Source organism: Empidonax traillii, unplaced genomic scaffold (genome assembly GCF_003031625.1).
Source record: "Empidonax traillii isolate 1590-97213 ecotype Southwest subspecies unplaced genomic scaffold, ASM303162v1 scaffold240:size1935192, whole genome shotgun sequence".
Lineage (NCBI taxonomy): Eukaryota > Metazoa > Chordata > Aves > Passeriformes > Tyrannidae > Empidonax > Empidonax traillii.
Window position 1 is genome coordinate 1,905,443 of NW_020955433.1, and position 22,020 is coordinate 1,927,462.

The 22,020-nt window shown below is 43.6% G+C and overlaps 1 protein-coding gene across 1 annotated transcript in view; it reads right to left on the reverse strand.

The window, feature by feature from the left end:
* Positions 1-21,791, reverse strand: part of RBM47 (RNA binding motif protein 47) — a 77,296-nt gene extending 55,505 nt beyond the window's left edge. Inside the window, exon 1 of the mRNA XM_027888555.1 lies at positions 21,651-21,791. Within this exon, the coding sequence (XP_027744356.1) occupies positions 21,651-21,679 (29 nt within the window). The 5' untranslated portion in view covers positions 21,680-21,791. The remainder of the gene's footprint in view (positions 1-21,650) is intronic.
* Between the last annotated feature and the right edge of the window lie 229 nt (positions 21,792-22,020).

Sequence of the window (22,020 nt, forward strand, 5' to 3'; positions counted from 1 at the left end):
CTCATAGCTTATGATGACATATACCTGTGCTCACATTTGACACAATGCTCATGATTTTGTGTATGGATGTGCGCACAGAAACCGCAGTATCAGTTTTTTAAAAAGTGTTTGTAAATAAAAATTATTTATTATATTTCTTAAATCTTACAATGCTTATTTACATAATTTTTTTAAAAATTACTGAGCAATAGGAATATCAGAGGAATATGAGTAATTTCATAACACACATTGCTAGTACTGTGCCACACTGGCACTCAGATGATAAACCGGCAAAACACAGTGTGCCAGAAACAGCTTGTCAGAGTTTCCCCTTCTCACAGCTTCAGATTTTAAGGCAGTGGAATTCCACTGATGCTCTAACGAAGTATTTATCATTGCTGCAGTATAAAAGAGAGGGATAAATAATGCTTTTTTTTTTCTGGTGGTGTGAAGATAAGCAAGTTAATTTAAACTACTGAGTACAGTGTTTCTTGCTCTATGTTCTCAAGCACAAGGGCAATACAAGTTTTGTTGTATTGCTGTGATGTGTGTTTTACTTATTTAAAGGACAAATGAAGAACTTGGGGTCATTTGTTAACCCACAAACTTCTCAAAAATTATTTTAGTTTCATAAAAGGAAGCACATAGTTCAGTTCTGAGTCTTTCTACGCACAAAAAGAAGGACAAAATGGGGCAGAGGACACAGAAAAGAAGGTGCTCTTGGCTAGGTCAGTCTTGTCAGGCTAGTCTAACAGGGTTAAAAAACCTTCCTACTGTAAATAACTGGGAGCACTACTGCACATGTGGGCAGCGTGGCTTTGCAAAGCATAGCCTGCATCTTACTGGACCCCCAGGCAAAATAACACTACCATGCAATGCTGCTCTTGCCACTGAGCCCTACTCCTACTATCTTCCTATGCATCTAGTACCTATAGCCATGGTGTAGGCTGAGGGAATAACCTGCTTCCCTCCAGGTACTGTGGTACCACTGCTCCCTGCAGTGCTGTCCCCTCCAGCTCAGGCTGGAGACAGATGGGAAGACAAAACACCTTGACTACACATCAGAAAACTGGTACACAATTGACTCACCATCCAAATAAAAATACACAAACAATGTTAGTATTTCAGATTTTTGGGGCTCATGCAGCCAAGTAACCTGTCTGCAGCAGTGACCACAAACTGATCCCTGCAGAATAGCAAAAATAGGATGAACGCAAGTGATCTTGTCTGCAAGTCCTCTTCCAGCCTCCAACTGTTTTCAGCTTAGGGGAGTTCTTCAGCCTGATCTAGTTTGCCCAGTGGTGGACCTCTCTTCCAAGTACTCGCCCAGTCTTCCCTTGATTCTCTAAAAAATATTGCTGCAACTGTCACACCCTTTGGGAAAGAGTTTCATAGTTCCAGCATTGTTGCATGAAGAAATATCTCCTTTTATTCTGAAAATGGCTCCTAAAACTTAGCAACAGTTGCTACCTCTTCCATTGGAAGAGACCATGAACAGCTCACTCCCAGTCACTCACTCCATACCACCCTGGATTTTATAGACCTGAATCAAAAAAACGCCCCATGGTGGTCTCTGCCTGAGCCTGACCTACTCAGCCAGAAGGTGAGTATCACATATATGTTTTCATTGCTTGTTTCCAAGGGATTCAAGAATTTACTAAAATGTCCTTGTTGCCCAGGGTCCCTGGACATCCTTGCTGCATGCTGAGCACAGCAGCCACACAAAGTTCGGTATGGGCCAGTGACCCCAAATATTTAATAACCAGTATGTAAGTGCTGAATTGCTCTCTTCTCTCAATTGCTCTTTTCATAGTACTCTGCGAAGTAAGAAGGTTTTGCTTTACTTGGTGTACTAAACTTGGACTATTAAAGCTAGAGATCCCTTCATTATTCAGATGCACTCAGTAGCTTTTAATTATACTACCTGGCTTCATGTTTCCTTTCCATCATATCATTCTGCCACATTTTCATTAGGCTTATCGTTTGCTTTCAGTTAGCTGTAAGTAAGATAGAAAATGGACTTTTTAATGATATGAAAATCATCAACACTGCGAGCACTCAGATATTTATTGCTGTCTGCAAATTCTGCATGTGATGCTACTGAGATAAATAACACAACTAACTGGACTCTGTAAGCTTTTCACTTGCCCTCTGAAAGTGAGCTCAGTCAGCAGACTTTTTTAAAAGCTGGCTTCCTAAGGAACAATTTCTAATACTTCATGTTTTTGATATTTTAACTTCTCTCAGCAAGTGATCTGTAATGGAAATCCTGCCTGATCATGCAGGTCTTGGGCAACCCATCTTCAATTGATTTTACATCCATTCATCAGAATGATTTCCTTAAAAACTGATTTTATGTCTAGCTAGAACATAAAACCAGGTATCCTGTGTTTACATGTGCTCCATGTGGCTACCCAGTTTTCCTCCCACACCAGGACAGGGGGACATTTTTCATTGTTTACAGCAGGGGCAGCTCATCATAACCACATCTGTAAAAACAGCTTGGCCAGCCATATTCCACACGGGTCTGTGGGTGCTAAGGCATCTCCAGAGGTCTTTATGCCCTGCTCACTATGCAAGCCTTCCAGGCATCTGCTCCCCTGCTGAGGCAGGGCCACCCGGCTCTGAGGGTAAGCACTGGCTTCCTAGGGAGGAGCAGCTGGAGCCAGGAACAAGTATGTGGAGAATGTGGGGACAAATGTATCAAATACCTCAGGTTAATTGGCAGTCAATTAAAGGTGATGCCCAGGAAAGCTCCCATGATATTGCAAAGTCAAGCTGTAAAGAATAGATGTGGAGGGCTCAACTCTCAGCAACTTTAAAATTAAGTGAAAGAATGCTGATATTATTTCTCACTTATTTACTTATTTATGTCTACTATGTTTTGAGATTCTACAAAGCAAATGTAACATGAGAATAGGCCAAAATAACTCCATGGCAGTACACTCAATGGGGGTGACTTGGTCAGCATCCCTCCTACTAACACAGGTGTTTCAAAAACCCCACAGTGGCAGACACAGCAGAGGAAGATAATACTGCTGGAAAAGTGCTAGTCTCAAGTTAATAATTACATGTTTAGCATATTATGCAAGCAATTTACTCTTGCTTTTTCACTGGTGTCCATTCTTCCACTTTGTGATAGCCGCTCCTTTTCTCACTGGCTTCATGCACCACAGGAGCACAGGTCCCATTGGCATCAGCATTTTCCCCCCAGCCTTGCCTGTCCTGCAGCAGTGACCCCGTGCTTCCTGGGTTAGGACCCGTACGCTGCTCAAGCCGTATTTCTTCTGGATTCTATTTACTAAGATCAAAAGTTCAGCAGGTTCAATCCTCAGCTGTTAATGTGTTTATTTGTTCCAGTAACCTTTCAGGACTTCACCAATTTTACCAATCCCATGAGAAGATCTTTGCCTCTCCTCAGAGCTGGCTTGACTTCTGCAAGCACAAACTGAGGGGCTGCTTTGGAGGGAAAGCAGAGACGAGGGGCTAGTGAAGGATCACGAAACACTGTTTGGAGCCAGCAAATTACCATTAAAGAATGTTGCCCACTTATGTAGAAAAACTGGGTGCCAGCCACTCACCAACCTTGCTATTCAAGTTCTGCAGCCTGCAGCAAAGGGCTCCTAGAATTAGCTCTCCCAGTCTGGTGGAGAGACACCTCTCATGTCTGAAATGGGTTTGCCTTGGGGTTGTTAAATACCTGCTCCATGTGATTGGGCTAATGAAAAGTTTTTAGCCAAACAAATCCCTGTTTGTGAGGGTATAAGAGCTAAGAGGATTAGATGTTAGTTAAACTAGACATAACTGAGAAACAAAGTTGTTGCTGTTAATTCTAAAAAATGCTACCATAGTGTGTGGGAGTGAAAGGAGTGGATAACAAAATTAATCTGTGAAGCAAAAGTCTCAGATGACAGTTAAATCAGTTATATCCCATCAGAAATAGTGCTCCCTTGAATTCAATATTACCATGTAGCAGGGGAATATATATTTATTCTACAAACAGGTGGCAAAACCACAATTAATTAAATTTGGCCTTGATCTCCTGTATTCTTCTTGTAAAGGAAATGTAGGTATTTTCTATTATTCTGTAAGTTTACTACCATAGCCCATCAATTGTACAGGTATATACCAAGAGTGCCAGAATCTGGCTAAGCACAGCACAACCAGCACAACTCCACAGTTTGGTCAGAAGGATTGTCTGCTACTGAACTGGGAAACTGGCCGAGTCTCATTGTTGTTGTACTGACCTGCTGAGAAGTCTGTGCCTCTCAGTGACTTGCAACCCTGTTCTTCTCCCTTATAAAGAATCAGCTTCTTTTGCGTTTCCATGGGAATCAAAAGTCAACAGTTTTCTTCTTCTGATAAGCAACTGCTTGCAATAGCACCCCCAGTAAGGATAGATTAGGGAAAACTGAAGTTAGAGTAACAGTATATTTGTGCTGAACAAATGTTTCCTCCCTACAAAAAAACCTCACCAAAACCACGCTATTAGAGCCTTCAGCCTTCTCCTCCCACTTTGAAAACAGACTCATGTCTTATGCCTGCTTAGAAATTCTTGACTTTATTCCCAGTGAAACTGTTCGGTTCAGCAGCAGCCAGCAGCCCTCTCCATCAGCATCTGCTGCTACCTGTCATTCTGCCTTGTTTCACTGCTTCTTTCTGGGCAAACATCCCATGAATCCCAGGTTTTTACCTTGATGACTGTTCTCCCCTACCAGCTTCATTCTAGAACACCTGCTAGCACTAATTATACTTTTATTTGAACATAAATATCTTGCTTGGGGACATAATAAGTATACACCTGATTTTGGAGCCTCTGAAAGAAGGCTGTTGTGCTGATCAGTGCCAATAAGGAAGGAGGACATGTAAGAACTACCCCCACAGAAGTAAATGAAGTCAAATCACATCAGTGAGCTTTCCTGGATGCTGGAAGCCAATTGTACCTTTTAAGGTCCAGAACAGCCGCTGGCACACTTTGGACCCATGTAATTTAAATACCAGTTGCCCAAACTAGAAGGCAGATATCACTCTCTCAGGGAGAGGCTGGGGGTTAGGGTGAGCTCTGGATTGTTTCTAGCACACAGTTTGGGTGCAGTCGTTTGGTTTTGGCAGGCAAGACAGCATCCTCCTCTGGAGGCAACAAGCCTCTCTGCCAGAGAGCAATTCTGGGCGCATTTGATTTACTAGCAGAGATGTAGCTAATGGGGAACAGAGATAGAAAACCAAACCCCTCCTAATACAACCAGAACAAAGAAATCTTTTAAATCTGGAAATATTGAGGCAGATGATCAAATAATTAGCACTGCAACATGTTTGTACTGCCTGCAGCTAGAATAACTGTTCTCTGTGAAAGCAGGAATGTGGTTGAGCCTGCAAAAACGTGATAAGGGATCTATACTTAATATTTTTGGATGGTCTGTGACCATCATGAGTAAGTTTCCAAGGAGTTGAAGAAGTAATCAGGATTGAACTCCCAGGGAAAAACTCCTTACTCTAACCGGCTGAGGATGGTTTGGCAATGTAAGGCCAGTGCCACATCTTTACTCCTTCTGGGAAGGTGAAAGTATCAAAATTAGAGGTGAAGAAACAACCTTTTTTGTTTATATCACAAGTTGACCCTGGAAACAAAAATAGCAAATATTGTTTTTACTTGCTTTTCTCAACTAAATAAAAAAGTCAATTTCAGTTTAATTTTTTTCTGTAGCACTTTAAAATTTCTTCAATTTCCACATAAAGTGCTCCAAATTGAAAAGTGGAAATATTTTCCTTGGAATTTTTATTTTTACACAGATAAGACTGTTTTGCAAACTTGACCAAAACTTAAAAATGGTTCTATTTTTACGAAATCTTCACTTTTTGGTAAGTATGCTGTTTACACATATCTTTACCCCAGCTGGAATCCTGATGAGCTTGCATATCATAAGGGAAAAAAGTACAGGTACGGATTTCTATGCTGATGTTTCATCACATGTGTGGGCTGATGCTGGCTGTAGCTATGAAATACAAATGTAGTACATACAGATCTTGCTGATCTAGAGAAGTATTAAATAGCACATCTCCTGGCCCTTTTACAGAAGGATGATTCAAGAAGTCTGTAGGTTCCTAGGCTGATGCACAAGATCACAGCCTGATCACACGTGGATGATGGCATAAACAGATGAATAATAGCAACTGCATTTTCAGTCCCACCCACATTTCACCTTACTTTTTAAATCACATAACACCTACACACAATGCTTGGCTAAGACTGACAAACACAGAGTACAAGAAAATCAGTATGTTGTTTTCTGTATGTGTGTACTTCAGGAGGAAATAATAGCTGGGGGTTCTTTTTCCTTTTTTTTTTTTTTTTTCTCTTTCTTTTAAGGAAATAAATCTGAGAAAACAACAGACAAGTGATAAAAGTCATTGGTTGCTATAGGACTTCAAATGCTAAGTCCTAGCATGAATAAATGCAGGTAGGATTGGGCTTGAGTGGAAGACTGGTGACCTTTTAAAAAATATTGCTGCTTGGCTTCCCAGCTGGGCTGCCATCAGCTCCAGCACACAGCTTGACCTTGCCTCTGTTGAGAACTGGAAGAGTATTGCCCTTGAGTTGAATGGAAGCAGGATCAAGCCCTACCCAGACAATTTTGTACGCTACGTGTTGAATGTGCGTGCCAACATTATGCAATGGGGTGAAAAATGAAAACCTGTCAGGCACAGAACTGGTGCACTCAAGGACATACTGTTATTTGTTTTGCAGCTTTGCCACTCTAACAGGGATTAACAACATGCCATAGATAGCTGCCATGATAAAGCCAACGAAAATGCTTCATTTTCTAACTTTCAGAACAGGATCTAAACTTTTAAGGGAAATGGCTTGCTTGGCCTCAAGATTTTATTTGAAAAAAAAAAAATTCCTGAGAAAGCATTTACTTTTTCTCGACTTCTCTCCCCACTTTTCCTCTCCTTTGTCCCCAGCTAACACAGCAGCAGATTGAATTCACCTCCCAATTCCTTTATTAATTATTTTTTCAACCAAGTTGGTAGGTATTGTAAGTCGCCAACCTTCGCTTTCTGGAAATTCTTTGCTGTATTACTGCATAGCAGAGTGGTGTGACAAGGATAAAGAGATTAGAAGTAATTTCATATAACTCCTTCTGTCAAAATCTGCAGAGGGCTTTTACTGGTAACTCTGAGTGTTGCTGAAATTCTTCTTTAAAAACTTTCAATATATGGGCAGAAAATCTCTAAGCACTAAGACACAGGGTAACCAAAACAAGAGGGAAAGAAGGAATTTTGAATCGAAGTCTGAACAGAGAGAATACAAAGGAAAAAAACCCAAAACACTGCTCAAGTACAACAGTAATAATGCATGTTATCTCCAAGGGGGTTGATGCCAATTCAGCTTTGAAAGCCAGAAAACTACATGCTGATTTTCACCAGTTTCAAGTAATTGCCCATAACCACTGCAGACAAAGGCTCTCCGTGCCACCATTATGCAGCCAAGGTGTCTGTAAGCTTCTGATGAATGGTCACTACTACAAGCTGCCATGGTTCATGCAAAATTCAGACTTGTGTTTTCCCCGTTTGTTGTATCAGCACACTACACATACAGTCTAGATAGGCAAAATCTGGCCAGCAGATCAGGATCGTTTCCTAGTAAGGTGGTCAGGTGGGAAGTTTTGTCAGTGTGGGAAAGCAAGAGTGAAGCTCGGGGAGAAGAAGGAACTAAATATGATCTGGCCAACATAGCTGGGCCAGCCTGCAGACCTGAGCAAAGCTTTGAGGATAAGAAGAGGGTGGCTTGCATTTTCTATGATTGTCCTGTTAAATGAACAGGGATGAAATGATAAAAACAGACATGAAATGATAATGACAATCCTTCACTTTTTGAAAAGTTACTATCATATGTTACAAAGCAATCATCAGGCATTGCAGGTCCTCCTCAGAGCCCGTGACCTTGCACAAGAATAGAGAATGCTGGTGAGGACGGGCACAGGTGCGTGAAAGGGAACATACCGCTACCATGAGGGGTTAGGAGAAGAGTTTAAATGCTTTAACCCCTATCAGAGGTGCAAACTCTTCTTCTGCTTTTTTGGGAGGTCCTTTTGTCATTCACCCATTGGTTTTCACAAGCATGTTCACAACTCAGGTGTGCTGGATGAAGGCTGCAGCATGATCCACTGTGTTTCAGCCCACTCGGCAGATTTTGTCCCTATCTTCAGCCATTTGCTATGCACGAGGAAGGTTGCTCTGCATGCTTCAGTACTGACTCCAGACTTCAAGCTGGTTGACCAGGGGATGCCTTCCCTCTGATATCTGCAGGTCACAGTGCAACAAGCATTTTTCATTTTCCCACTTCTTCTTTAGAACAATATATTAAAAGAATCAAAGCTTTGCCATTTCACACAGGCTGGAACATGTAATCCATTCAGGCTCTGATCCTGCACCTTTTGAGTCACAGAGGTTTTGGGGATGGTTTTAGAGGAGGGAAAACATCTCCCTTGCACAGCTGTGCCTCAGCTCTAATCTGCCTGAAGGCAAAGTGCAGAGCAGAGAGACAGCATTCTGCAGTGGGCTACTCTGAGACCGTGGTGGCATCATCTCAGTCTCCTACCAATCTCCTGTTCTTCAGCTGAAAACAGCTTAACTTCAGGTAACTATCACTTGCAATTACCATCCACCAGGAAAAGGAGAGTCAAATATCTCAGCAGCACAGGGTGTATTGCCACATTTGAGCAAGGATGTCTCTTCTTGTGAGTTCTCCTCCTGGCCCCACAAATCCCTGACTATGCAGTGGCAGGGGGCTGGCATTTCCCCACCCCAGCCACTTGCCTCTGGTGCACCCTGACACAGCTTTACAGCCCAGGAGGGACTGAAGCATTGCATAGCTTTCCTTGGGTACCCTCCAGCCTGACAGGTGGTACTACTTCCCCCACTCCCATGTTTCACCATTAAAGGTGCCAGCCTCGGTTTGGATGTATCCTGCAGACCTGTGCAAGTGGTGCAATGTGCTGATTCCCCTGCAAATTGCCAAAGGTTCCCTGGAGCACCTCGTATTTGGAAGATGGGGGCTGAAAATTGGATTTCACAGTGCTCTGGACCCTCATGGGAGACAGTGGCCTCCTTTGCTCTCTATGCAGTACAGGGGGTGGCCTTGCTCCTGCAGAGAACCTGTGCTCAGGCACCAATGGTGGCTGCTGTTCCCACATTCTGCCGGAGGCAACAGGGTGACGCAGCGCCTGATGCACTTCGAGAAATGGGAACTCACAGCTAAGGAAGATAAAGAGGCTCTTGATTACAGCTTTCTGCCCTCACCCTGCACATGGATCCTGTGTATCACTGGCCGAGTCATTTTAACCAAGCTTTGTACAGATGGTGACCAACTGCATGTTCCTTGTTTTCAGATGGGAACATTTTCTGGTCTGCAATTTGCTTGCAGATGCAACGAGAACGTAGAAGGCAAGTGAACTGGCTGGGAAATGAACTTTGAAAATGTGGATCTTAAGCAAAACTAAGTTTTCTGGAAAGTAAAGTCATGAGGCAACCAGTGTGACTGACTCATACTGGTAACTGAAGTGGAGGCCATTTGTTTTGCCTCAAGGCAAACATTTAATTCTGTACCCCATTTCTATTTTTAAATTTGGTGAAATTTTTTATATGAAATTTCATTCTAAAGCAAAAAAAATGTGGATGCATTACTTTGAAAACATGGAAATAACACTTCAACTTATTTGCATATTTGTATTTTTGATCACCCCAAACAACCTCTTAGCTTGACATAAGCCTGTAGCTAGAGATTGTTTACCCTAAAGCACACTGTTCCGTGAAAATAACCTTTATCTAAGCAAGTTCACCTGTGCCTGGCCCTAGCATCCTAAACTGTATGGTCAAAACTATGGCAAACTTTTTAATTTATATCCTGTGTCCCTATTTTTTTAGTAAATAAATATCAAATGGTTGCTGTGCAGATTATCTTATTACTGTTTGTAAGTATTTAAGTGTTACAGCAATGAACACCACTAAAAAGTCCAAGAGTAATAAATCTCTCTAAATCTCTCTTCAGAGCAAAGCAAGACAAAAGCATGAACCATTTACATCCTGAATAGCAGAAGAAAAAAACAATTAAAGTCCACTGACCACCCTCCTTTATATGCACGGTATATGGCAAGGATGAGTACAGAATGTGTCAAAAACCCAAGATCATACTATAATAATACATACCAGAAGGCAAATTAGGATTGTGCAGACTATAAATCTGGCACTATCGGAATCCCACACTTCATATTTTTTTATGAGTGGGATATAACTGTGCACAGTTTCTGAAGCTTCTCTGTTTTTTTTTTTTTTTTTGATGCAAACTGAAAACCAACCCCTAATTCCATCGTGAGGCATCCTACTGATGTGTGTGCCACCAGAGGGGGAGCACATGAGATTTACTACATGGACTTCTGTTTCACAGAGTAACAGTAAATGACTGAGGCAAGGCAGCTGCAGCAAGAGGGAAGAGGCAGGACGATTCCTTCTAGCTTCCCAAGGGAAAGTTGGAGGTGGGAAAAGCTTTGTATTCACATCCCAAAGCACTTTGGTTTGGGCTTTGTCCACACTCCTTGTGCCCCTTCTGGTCCTACTCTTGTCCAATAGCAGTGTCCCAAACTCACAGCATTTCCTTCCCCCACTCATTGTCTCTAGCCCTGAGAACCCCCCCCCCATGTCAGACTTTGCTCCCAAATGTTCTGTCTTCCTGCCCAGCCACCAGTTCACAGTCTTTCCTGAGACTGAGAACATTAGGTTATCCTCTCAAATCTCTGTTTCTATCAGCCATCTGACTCCTCATCAGCTTTTCCAGGTTGACAGTTTTCTTTCCTCTCCTACCTCCATGTCTCTCTTCTCCTCCCTTCCTGCTCTTCTGGAGCCTCAAGCCCCAGTATTGTTTTTTGCTTGCTTTACCTTTAGATGCCCCATATACTGTTCTTGAACTCAGACCAGACCTGCAAATCAAGTCTTGCTTGGAATATAGGCATGTGAACAGTGGTTTCTGGGACTTGGATGTTAAAAGTTGAAGTTGCTACTAAACACATGGAAACTGATTTTCAAAGGTTTATATCCTGCTTAGACCTGGGTACCCCTGCACAAGAGCGACTTGAGGTCAAGTCGCTGCCCTAGAAAGAGGTTGTAAAGGTTTGAAAAAAGCACATTCTCCAACTTTGATTTTCAGAAATAGTCAAACCATTTTAGGCTAAGAGTCTCCTGGGCCCCTATCCAGGAAAACGAAGAACAATTCACAGGCCCCAGGCAGATATTTTGCCATGCAATGTTTCAATGCAGGGAATTAAAGCTTTGCAAAATTATGAACAAATGGAAATACTCTCCTACTAGAAAACGCAGGACATCCTGACTAACCCAAGCTGCTCTGTCTTCCTCCTTTTACATTTGCTTGTGCAATGGGAACTTTTGGATGTAAAGTTTCATGCAGTTGGAGCAGTTAACAGTCCCAAATCTCTGTAGGTTATATTGTATGCAGTTTTTTTCCACAGTGGGCTACAACAGTTATAACTATTTATTAACACTAAAGCTACAGGCCCTTTAGTCATGCATTTCAAACTGCTTTTCCAAAACCAGTGATCTGAAGCAGAAACCTGGGACTTATCACCACCTGCACCCTGGGGACTCATGGCTCTCCCCCATCCGTGTAGTTTCCCAGCAAGTGCTGCTCACTGCTCTGGCAGCAGGACCTTGCTCTCACTTCACAGGGACACAGCTGGATCATGAAATGCAGCCAGCTGGGCAGTTCCTTGCCAGCTTGTGCTATTGGTGGTAACAAAGACCTGTGAAACACCAGCAGTGCTTCCCAGAGTCTCCCTCATCCTAGGTCTGTGGGGATGCTGAGTGAGGATAGTGTAGGAAGGGTGGGTGAGGAAGGGAGCCCAAGGGTTGCCACAGTTTTGGGTTATGTGTCCAACTGTGATTGGCACCTTCCCTCATCCTTCCCCAGGGCTCTTACAGCACAACTGCCCATGCACAACTGCCCAAGCCTATCAAAATGGAGGCATAAGCCAAACCAGAAAAAATACCTGAGACTTGCTAAAGCTACCCACAGTTTGGCCACAGCAGATCCTGCTGCAAGTTGTCACGATCCTATGGGATGTTCAGTTATACTGGCAGAGACCAGTAACCACAAAACAGATATCTACAACAATCAGAAACAACCCACTTGACTGTGCCATTGTTAACTCGGGCATGTAACTTTCTATGGCAAGGCAGGGACGTGAACCCAGGTTTCCTAAGTTTATACGGGTGCTTTTCCTGCAAAACCAGTCATTCATATACTTTTCACTTCTTGCCTGGCTTGTTCTGCCCCTTATTGCACATACACATACAACAGTATATGTGAACTCAGAAGAAACCTTCACTTAATGTTGATTGACATTTGCAAGAGCTTTAAGAAAGCAATGATTTTGGCATCAGTTACTTTCCAGGTAAGGATTAACAAACCAATGAGTTCACCACCACCTGATGTTCTTTGTTTAAACCAGGCCACGTTTCAAAATAGAGACAGCTTTCAGATTTTTTTGCAGAAAGATTGTGCTTTGATTTGGAAATAGGGAAGCACAGCAAGGATTGCAACACAAAACCAATAAGATTAGGCAAAGAGGAAATGTGATAGAAGTGGTTTGGATCTATAGAAGGAGCAACAAAATGCTGTTCATCTCATTGTTCGGTATTTGATTAAGGGGGTAGGGGATTCATCCTTCTGCTTTCCCATGGTCTCAACGTCTCTGCATCCAGCTGTCTAATGCTCTGAACCGGCCTGTGTAAGACCTGGTGTTTCACAGACCACTCACTTCGCATCCTTGCAAACGTGCGTCCTGCGCTGGGATCTCAGACCATGGACCCAAACTCACTGATTGACACAGACAGAGCCAGTGAGAGTGTGAAGGCCCTAGAAGCTGGCACCAGTGCCAGAGGGTGAAGGTGAACATCAGAGGATGGGGAAGCGGCGAGCGAGCAGTAGGTGCTCCACGCTGATGGCCATACTGCACTGTATGGATGGAGTCCGGCCACAGAGGAGTTTTGGTTCTGTGGCTTTGGTCAAGTTTTGCTTTGAATACAGAACTCCGAAAGAAACTTGCACAACAGCAACCAGCAAGCTTATCTAATCCTCTTTGCACTGGCCTCAGCTCTGAACAGGGCTTGTCCAACCTGTTTGTGGGTATTCCTAGGGCACAGGGGACAGATAGCCTCATATCCACCCTGTAGTGGCATGATTAGAGCTCCCAAACTGCAGCAGGATCCTTTCTGATTACTCTGGAGTATAAGAAAAAGAGAACATACAGTTGCCTATGTATTAAAAACATGAAGATGTGTCCAAAGTTACTATGAACTTACTCCCTGGCTTTCAAATCCTCTGTGCAGTGCCTGTTTTGGGTACCAGCAGCATTCACAGAGAGCTGTAGTCTTTAACTGATTTTCACTATTACCAGTATGAAGCTTTACTGCAGACCTAACCTTCTGGGCTTACAGATACATGGTATTTTTCATAAAATTAAGTTTATTACAGGTAAGCAGACTGCACATCTGCAGTTTTGGATTCATTTTCTTTGGAGACCCTGTATTTTTACACAACTTATTTATTTAGACAAAAACCTGTTGTGTCTGTTTGAAAACATAGAGGGAGAGATGCTTCATGATAGAAGATGGTACATCCCTATCACCTCTTTTATATATGCAGTATATTCTTTAACTGGGAGCCCCCGGTGGTCTAGGGGAAAAGACACTGCACTGTCACTGCAGAGACCCGGGTTCGATTCCCGGTCGGGGCCCCTCCCTGAGCAGATGGAGCTCGTTAGCCCATAAGGCAATCCATCTACATTCTGAGGACCTCACTGCCACTGTCCAAGCGTGCTTGGCCCCGGCAGATGAACCTCAGGATTAAAGGGTGGGCTCAGTTCCGCGCACACTGTGTCTCACCTAAAAAATCCAATGCGCAGGCTGGAAGGTGTAAAGACCTTCCCCGGTTCTTCGTTCGCGAAGACTGGCCATTACTATTACTATATTCTTTAACTACTTGTCTCTTGTGGCACTCCTCAAGAGTATATTTCTAGTGTATCACAGGAGAAGTGGAAAAAAATACATACTTCCTGTCTCTTGGTGGGGAAACTATGGCACAGTGGGGGAAAATGATCCCATCGAGATCACCCCCCTGAAAGAGAAGTAAATACAGTAACTGACAGACTGATTTGTTTTGATACCTACAATATATGTTATATATATTTATACATATTATATATATTTATATTATATATGTTTACATATTTATATAAATAAACTTTTTTTTTTCTTTAAAGTTCAATGATCTACAAATGGAAATGCCAGGATCTGGCTCAGTTTCCTTGGTAAAGGCCAGTGGGATAGACACCACAACAGTGACAGCAACCTGTGCTCAAGAACTCCATAGCTCAGGGCCCAGCAGGATCATAGGTAATGCCTTTCAAATCCCTAACGTCTTTTAATGGTGCCTCTCTTCCCACTAGCACACCAGCACAAACTCATCTTTAGGAGATGACAGGAATCAAAAACACGCTGTTAAAACTCCAGATAATGCTCAGGATGGGGGGATGGGGGGAGGAACGGGACAAGGGGAGGTTGAGGAGGTGGTGGGGCTAAGGTGGGAAAGCCCTGGAACTGCTCTATGAGCAAAACACTTTCCCTGGGCTTTTCTTATTCTGATACAAAAACCAATAGACAAGGCCACCAGTGCCTCCAGTCTAGCAATACTTAAATGCACCTACTCAGGGCTTCTGGCAGTACATTCCACATCCCTCAGAGCTGCAGGTTTAATACAGAGCCCCGTATATCAACCAGACAGTGACCTGATAAACTTTCACCCAGGCAGGTGGCCATGGGAATGGCCAGGAATTTGCACAGGAATTTCAACAGGAATTTTCTTACTTAGACTCATGAGGTCAGCAGACAGTAAAAACCGAAACTATTTGCCAGTCTGTCTTGCTGCTTACCAGAAGTGTAAGTTTGCAGACGACTACCTGCAGAAAACCAGAGCTTTCCAGAGAAATATAGACTGACCATGGTCTCTGCAATAAGGACCTGCAAACACCTGTGACAAAACACAGGTCAGAGAAAAGACCTTCCAACATCAGGAAGGGCTCCAGGAGCCACAGGCTGGCACGTTGCAAGGCAGAGAGGAGCAGGGCAGCACAGTCACATGCATGTTCAAAAACTGCTGCCTGTCTTGGACCCTGTTCCCACTGATCATATACCACAGGAGGCAGGGCACTCTCCTGACATCCCAGACACCCCTTGACACCCCTGTGGTGCTTAGGAAGATTTATTCTACACCCACACGTCTGACCTGTGAGTCACACAGGTAAGCTGAGACTTGGAACTTCAGTATGTGTAAGAAGCACGTAGAAGCCTTTTTGCTTATTATTGCTCAATACAACTATCCTCTATGAAAATTACTTTTTTTTTTTTTCCTTCCTTGCAGGACAACTGTGGCCTGTTGGGGCCATGCCCAGGTTGAAGCTTGCTTCTGGGCCCTGGGGTTGTGCAACACCGCTGGGTATGTCTGCAGCCACCCTGGGCCTGGGTGCTTAGGGTGAGCAGACAACCTTGTCAGCAGCATCTCCTCTTCCCATTTACTTCGTAAACACTGACTAAGACACCACGCATGGCAGCAACAACAAGCACATTCAGATCTCCTTGACCCAGACTGGGGGGCCTCCAGCTTACCATCCATCGAACGTGCTCTCAGCAAGTCAGTGTCTTTTCTTCATGAGGCCAAGAAGCCAAGGGCAGAGTCCCTCTTCCAGAACCACAGACTATATGGTAGTCCCAAAAGTTTGAATACACTGACCCATTAAGTCTACCTCTGCTTGCAGCTTTACCTGTGACTATGCTCCTCTGAGCTTCAGGCACTATATTAACACTACTTTTAAGGAAATGCTAATGACAGTGAAAAACACCTCCTGTGGGGACTAGCACTCACATTAGGGTGTGGATAGCAGTTTATGAACTCTGGGGAAATTTCAGCATACACTGTCAACAGAAATTTTACTGCCAGGAGCATGCACATGACGTGGACATGGCCTCAAGTCATGGTAATAATGTTAATATTTTATTGAGGTGAGTTGAATGTGCTCTTTTGTTGCAGAAACATCTAGAGGACATGTCCCTGCATGCCTGTTCGTGTTTCACTCTATCTTCTCTCCTTGTCTTTCATGCCTTTTTTCCCAGCTCTGGCTTTTACTCCCTTCCCAAGCTGGAGAGTTCCCTCAGTCGCACCCTGCATGCTGTGCAGTCCTCATGACCTGTTTGTCACCCCAGCACACCCTCCAGCTTTAAAGACCTGTTAGCCACAGTCTCTTCATACTTCCCTCCTTACAGGTCTTGAAATCCTGAGTATGGCTTTCAAACCCTAATGAAGCACGTCTGCCTCACATTTTCTGTAACTGGGATCAGACTTAGTGAGTTGACCTTTTCCCTGCTCTATCCCTCCTCCTCCTCCTCTTTTCAAGGATCCCTCACTTCTCATTTCCTCCCTTCCCTTCACAGAAGATGCCTCCCCTTCCTCCAAGCCCATCACCTTCCTCTTCCGGTTTTGATTCTCCATTTTTCTCTTTTCACTGTGGCTGATTTATGCTGATGACCTATATCAGCCCCCGGTCATGCTGTGTCCATCTCATCTATTCCATTCTCTGCTGCTTGGATCCTTTTCTTTTCTTATAAAAACCCCAAAACAACCCCTGCTTTCCCCTGCCCCCTCCTCCCTCCCCAAAAAACCTCACAGGAACAACGACAACAACAAAAACCCAACAAACCTGTTTATTTGTCATGCACTGTTCAGGCTCAAGTCTCTCTACTGCTGAATTTTCCCTGCACTAACCTTCAAGTGGTCCCATTCAGCACCATCCATTAGGCTCCTCCATTATGTCCCACCATTCAGCCTTTCTGTGATTTCCACTCCATCAACCCTGATGCCTTCACTTTTGCTTTTAACCCTAATACTTCCACCAAGTTAAATTGCAAATTCTCCCTACTTTTCCACTTCCTTCAATTTGCTTCCCCACAATATCCAGTCCAGCCAATGCCCTTAACTCACCTTTTCTGATAGAAAGACTGAAAGACTGTCTGCTGAAAACCTAGCCATGGCTTCCAGCTCAGCATGGATTAAACAGAGTCTGTAATACCCCCACTCTCAAGGGACACCCAAGGTCTCTTTTCTCTCCTTTCCACAGTGACCATTTCTGCTCAGCTTGCAGGCAGGGCACAGAGTTTATTTGGGCAGCCTTGCTTTCAAGGTACAGCTAAGATCTGTTGATGATTTCTGCTTGCATCTCAAAGATATTGGCTATTCCATGCGCCCTCATAGCTTAGACACTTCTCTGGGGTCTCACCCTCACATTAGCTCATTAATGGCAACATCCTTTTTCTACTTTCATAACTGATCTGCTGTTGATCTACAATCTTGAGCCACTGTTTCATCTTCAAACTACTATTTCGAGGGTCATTTTCATAGCTTTGAGTGCCATTATTTTTTTGTGCTCCTGTTGACCATATCTCCATTGTCTAACAAGTAAAATAAAAGGTGTCCTTATGCACAGTGCTTGCAGAGGCAGGCAGAGCTGAATAGCACAAATGGGTGCCATTTGCAGCTTTCCAACACCCGCTTTATGCTTCCCAACAAGTGCCTTTCTGTTTTCCCTCATAATTCCTCCCTTGGACTACCTCCCTGGTCATAACTGCAGAGGAACTTTGCTCACCTCTCCTAAATTCCTTCTAAAATCTTTCTCTTGCTGCTGAAATAGTGCAACATCAGCCAGTCTGCTGGCATGCTGTGCTCACTCTGTACCCAGGTGACCCCCTCACCACTTCTTTGTGCTCCACCCACATCTAATCCACCTCTTGCCTCTCACCAGGTATTTCATGCATAAACGCCGCATGGCAGTGACAGTCCTTCCGCTCTGCCTGCAGAGCAGGTACACACACAGCAGAAACACCCAGGTCAGGAATCCCAGGTCTATGACACAGCAATCATTAATGGCATCTTGAATGTTACTGAGAATCAACTTGTTGAAACTCAACCCTCACCCTGACCTGTGGTGGAGCTTATTAAGTTTCTCTAGTAAAAGATAAAAATGCAGAGGAAGTATTTCAGTTCATTTCAAAGGCAGAACTCAAGCATATCCATTGGGCCCAAAATATGAACGCAAATCCTGAGCTACATCACTTGGGGTTTTGCTTCTCCAGAGTAAACCTCCCAGTGGCCCTAACATTGGCAAATACAATAGAAAGCATTTGGGTTGTCAGTGGTTGGTTAAGCCATTCCCCCTTTGGAAACAGATGAAAGTTTCTGTTGTCTCATTATTGGTTGAGGATTCTTGGGCATTTGTAGTTTCTCTCTATCTTTTGCTAAATAAGCCTGTCTGTGCTGAATTTGTCTCAGCTTTATGACCTATCTAGATGAAAGATAACATCCAGACTACTAGTATGTAAAACACACTTTAAAATAATCAGAAATCTCTTTCTCCTTTTCAAGCAAAATCTTGCTTGTGATCATGGCAAATAGAAGCCTCAAAAGGACAAGAATTGCCCTCAAATATCAGGTAGTCAGCTTAGCAGTTACCAAGAAGTTGCTTTGCTCTGTTAAGTTTACTGTGTCACCAAAACCCTACCAGCCACAGCTATACAAAGCCTGCATTGTCTCAGCAAGGCTACTGAGATGTTCTTGATCTTGGCAAGAGCTAGGTGTACCCAGAAGCATTTTATTGAAAAAAATTACAACAGCAGAAAGAATATTATTTTAGGTCTCATACTGAAAAGTTAAAGGTCAGAGTCCTTTCTTCTGCTAAAGGAGCACACAAAAAGATTCCATTCACAGGATTTGTTTTACAACCTTGAAAATTGCACTTAAAAATCCCCATATGAAACAAATTTTGAAGTGATTACAATATAAGGAAGGATTTGTGATTTTAGGTCATTGGTAATTTGGAGATTCCAACTTCTTTACAAAAGAGGCAACTACACACACCCATATACTGGCATGGAGATAGACTCTTCATAGTTAATCTGTCAGATCTGCTTCCTTGCTACAAAGCAAACCTGATCTTTTTGCCCACCCAAGTAATTGATTTTTTTCCCAACATTAGCAGGATGTGGCAGCATTTCTTCACAAAGAACACATACTTGCCCCTATTAAATTTCTCAATAAAACAGAGCAATGTTATTTTGGGAAGCTATGTACACATGATCAGGGCCAGCAGTTTGAATTAAAAAGCCAAGATTATGGGGGTTTTTTCACTATAGATGTAGTATAACATCTGCTGGAGTTTGTCAGTCTTACAGTGCTGTGGGCTCCTATGGTAAATCAACAGGTACTCACGTACCCACTCCACAGTAACCCCTAGATCTTCTTCTCTAGCTGTAGGATATTAATAAATTTTGACTATGCCATTGCCAACCCAGTGAACAGGAATTCAGTATTCACTTACGACCATAAAAATCAACTTCATTTGTTGTCACAGCCACTAAAAGCCTATGATGGTAGAAGCAAGAATTGACATCTATATTGCTGGGATTATATATTTTCATTCAGCTACCAAAAAAGGCATAATTTCCAGCTTTTTACCCAAGTGATCTTAATTTTTACAGGGGGAAAGAGCTGACAGTGGGAAAAATATATCCTAACAAGCAAAAGAAAACCCCTCTGCCTCTGTCAGATGGTGTCACAGCTATCACATAAGAGGGTATAACATTTCACAGAGCTCAAAGTGAAGGGGCTCTGCCATGTGGAGGAAACCAAAATTCCAAAATGTGGGAAGCTGCAAAAGCAGACCCCAGTGCCAGAGGTAGCCCTGCCGAAGCTGGCCAGGCATGGGCCACACAAGGTCAAGGTTTCAGACCAAACTGCCTCAGAAACAGTATTCCCTGAAAGCTCTACCGTCTCCACTGCTTATATTAAATACTTTTATTCCAAGGTTTTCAACGGTTTTTTAATCTGTTGTATTGAAGGCAGCACATTTCTTCACTTTCTAAAACTTCAAACAAATATTTTGCATCCCCAGCTGCAGCAGGGACACTCAGAAATTATTAACAACCTTATTTACATGCCAGTCAACTCCAAATATTTCCCTAACAACTCCTAGTAGGTGTCTCAGAAGAGGTCAGACCCCCAAAAGCCCGGGAGGGAGCTGGGCTCTCCCCGGGCGAGGAGGCAAGGTGGGAGCATGTGCCCTCGGCTCCCAGCAGGATGCACAGCTCTGAAGCAAGCCAGGAGAGCAACCTCTTCCAGGGCGGGAATATGCCGGGGAGTGCGGGGAGAGAGAACGAATGTGCTAAAAGAGTGTTTGTCTCTTGGTTATCTCCCAGACAGCAGTCTGTTAGCTTTAGCTTCGAGTCTGCCGGACACCAAGCGGCCCATTCCTGGCGTTATCTCCCCTTGCCCTCTGAGAGTACATGCTGCCTTCCAGTTTTCCAGCTGTATACCAGGCTCTGCCTAACACCGCCTGCGACCTCTCGCCCCTCCGGCCCGGCACCTGCGGCGCGGGGTCCGGGGCGCAGCCCCCGCTCCGTCCCGAGGCCTCCCGGGGCCGCCGCGCTTGCGAAACGCACCCAGTTCCCCCTCTCGCATCATGTGAACTCGGCCCGACTGGTAAGGAATAATTGCAGGCTTGTCCAAATTATCATTTGCAAAGTCTAGGAGGCACATAAGAGCACGGATGCTCAACTTGCGTTAGCCTCAGGCGGCTCATTTCAGCCTCGTCTAATGCTCCTGCCCTTTGCCTGGTCAGCCCAGTTGAGCTCATAACATTTAGGAGGGATTTTGCGACCTGTTAGGTCCCAGCCCATCTTTAACTGTTACAATAGTTTGGCTTTAGCTCAAAGTTTTCTTTAACATTCCTAAGAAGAAATGAGCTGTGTAACCTTAATAAATTTAAAAAAAAATATATAATAACTAAAAAACTAAAATAAAATAAAAAAAAATTAAATCTGCTATTTCTTTTAATGTGAATAAGGAGACCTGGTATTTCTCATCTAATCACACATACCTCAGCACGAAGGAGATGCTTGACCTCCTGATCGATACATGTATTTTAAATAGTCTTCAGAAACTTTTCACAGATAAGATCCCATTCTTATGCTAATGTCTATAACAGACTGGCAGAGAGCAGCCTCAGAGCCCTCTTGTCACTTCCCTGTCACTTGTACCACAGCTCTGCGTTCCGTAAAAACTACAATATTTTAAATGTTCAAAAAGAAGACGCAGCCATACAAACAAAATACTCTTTCCGAAATTGACTCCGAAGACGTCAGGCACATCCAGCCGTGTTTTTTCTTTGACATGGAGAAATATATATCTTTTAATTTAAAACTCTCAGATCTGCAAATCACTTCTCACTCTATCCTTACTTAATACCTGCTTCTGCCTCTCATCTTTCTTCAGAATCACCAGAAATCTGTCACTTGGAGAGAGTCAACAAAACTTCACCGAGAACTTCTGCAGTCCTCTCCATTTGCCTTCCCCCTCTTAAAATACTTTTAAATGTGTTTTCTGAGTGAACTTCTGTTTGCTTACATTGTCAACCCAATCACAGAAGAGTAAAGGACAATCCAATCCTCAGGTAAGGACAGAGCAAGTGCGGAGCAAACCGAAAAGCGACAGTACCTACCTGGAGCCCACCTCAGCGCCCAGCACCATTCGCAGCAGCGGCAACGTTTTGGGGCAGCGACCTAACGCATTGTCCTTCCTATCGCGCTGCTCAATGAGAGTTGAGCAACTCCTTGCACTGCTGCTTGGAGCAACAGCTCTCCAGCTCTCCCAGTGTTAACCCCCTCCCTTGGTTGTTTTTTTTTTTTTTTTTTTTTTTTTTTTTTTTTTTTTTTAACCAGAGTTTTTGAGCACTAAAACTTGCAATTAGTACCAGCTAAGCCAAAGCCCCTGCTCGCCTCTGCCCTAAGCCGCACATTCCAGGGCGCTGAGCGGGGCGCTGAGCTCCCTGCCGGCACCGCGCAGCTCTTCCACCCCAGACCCGACTTTCT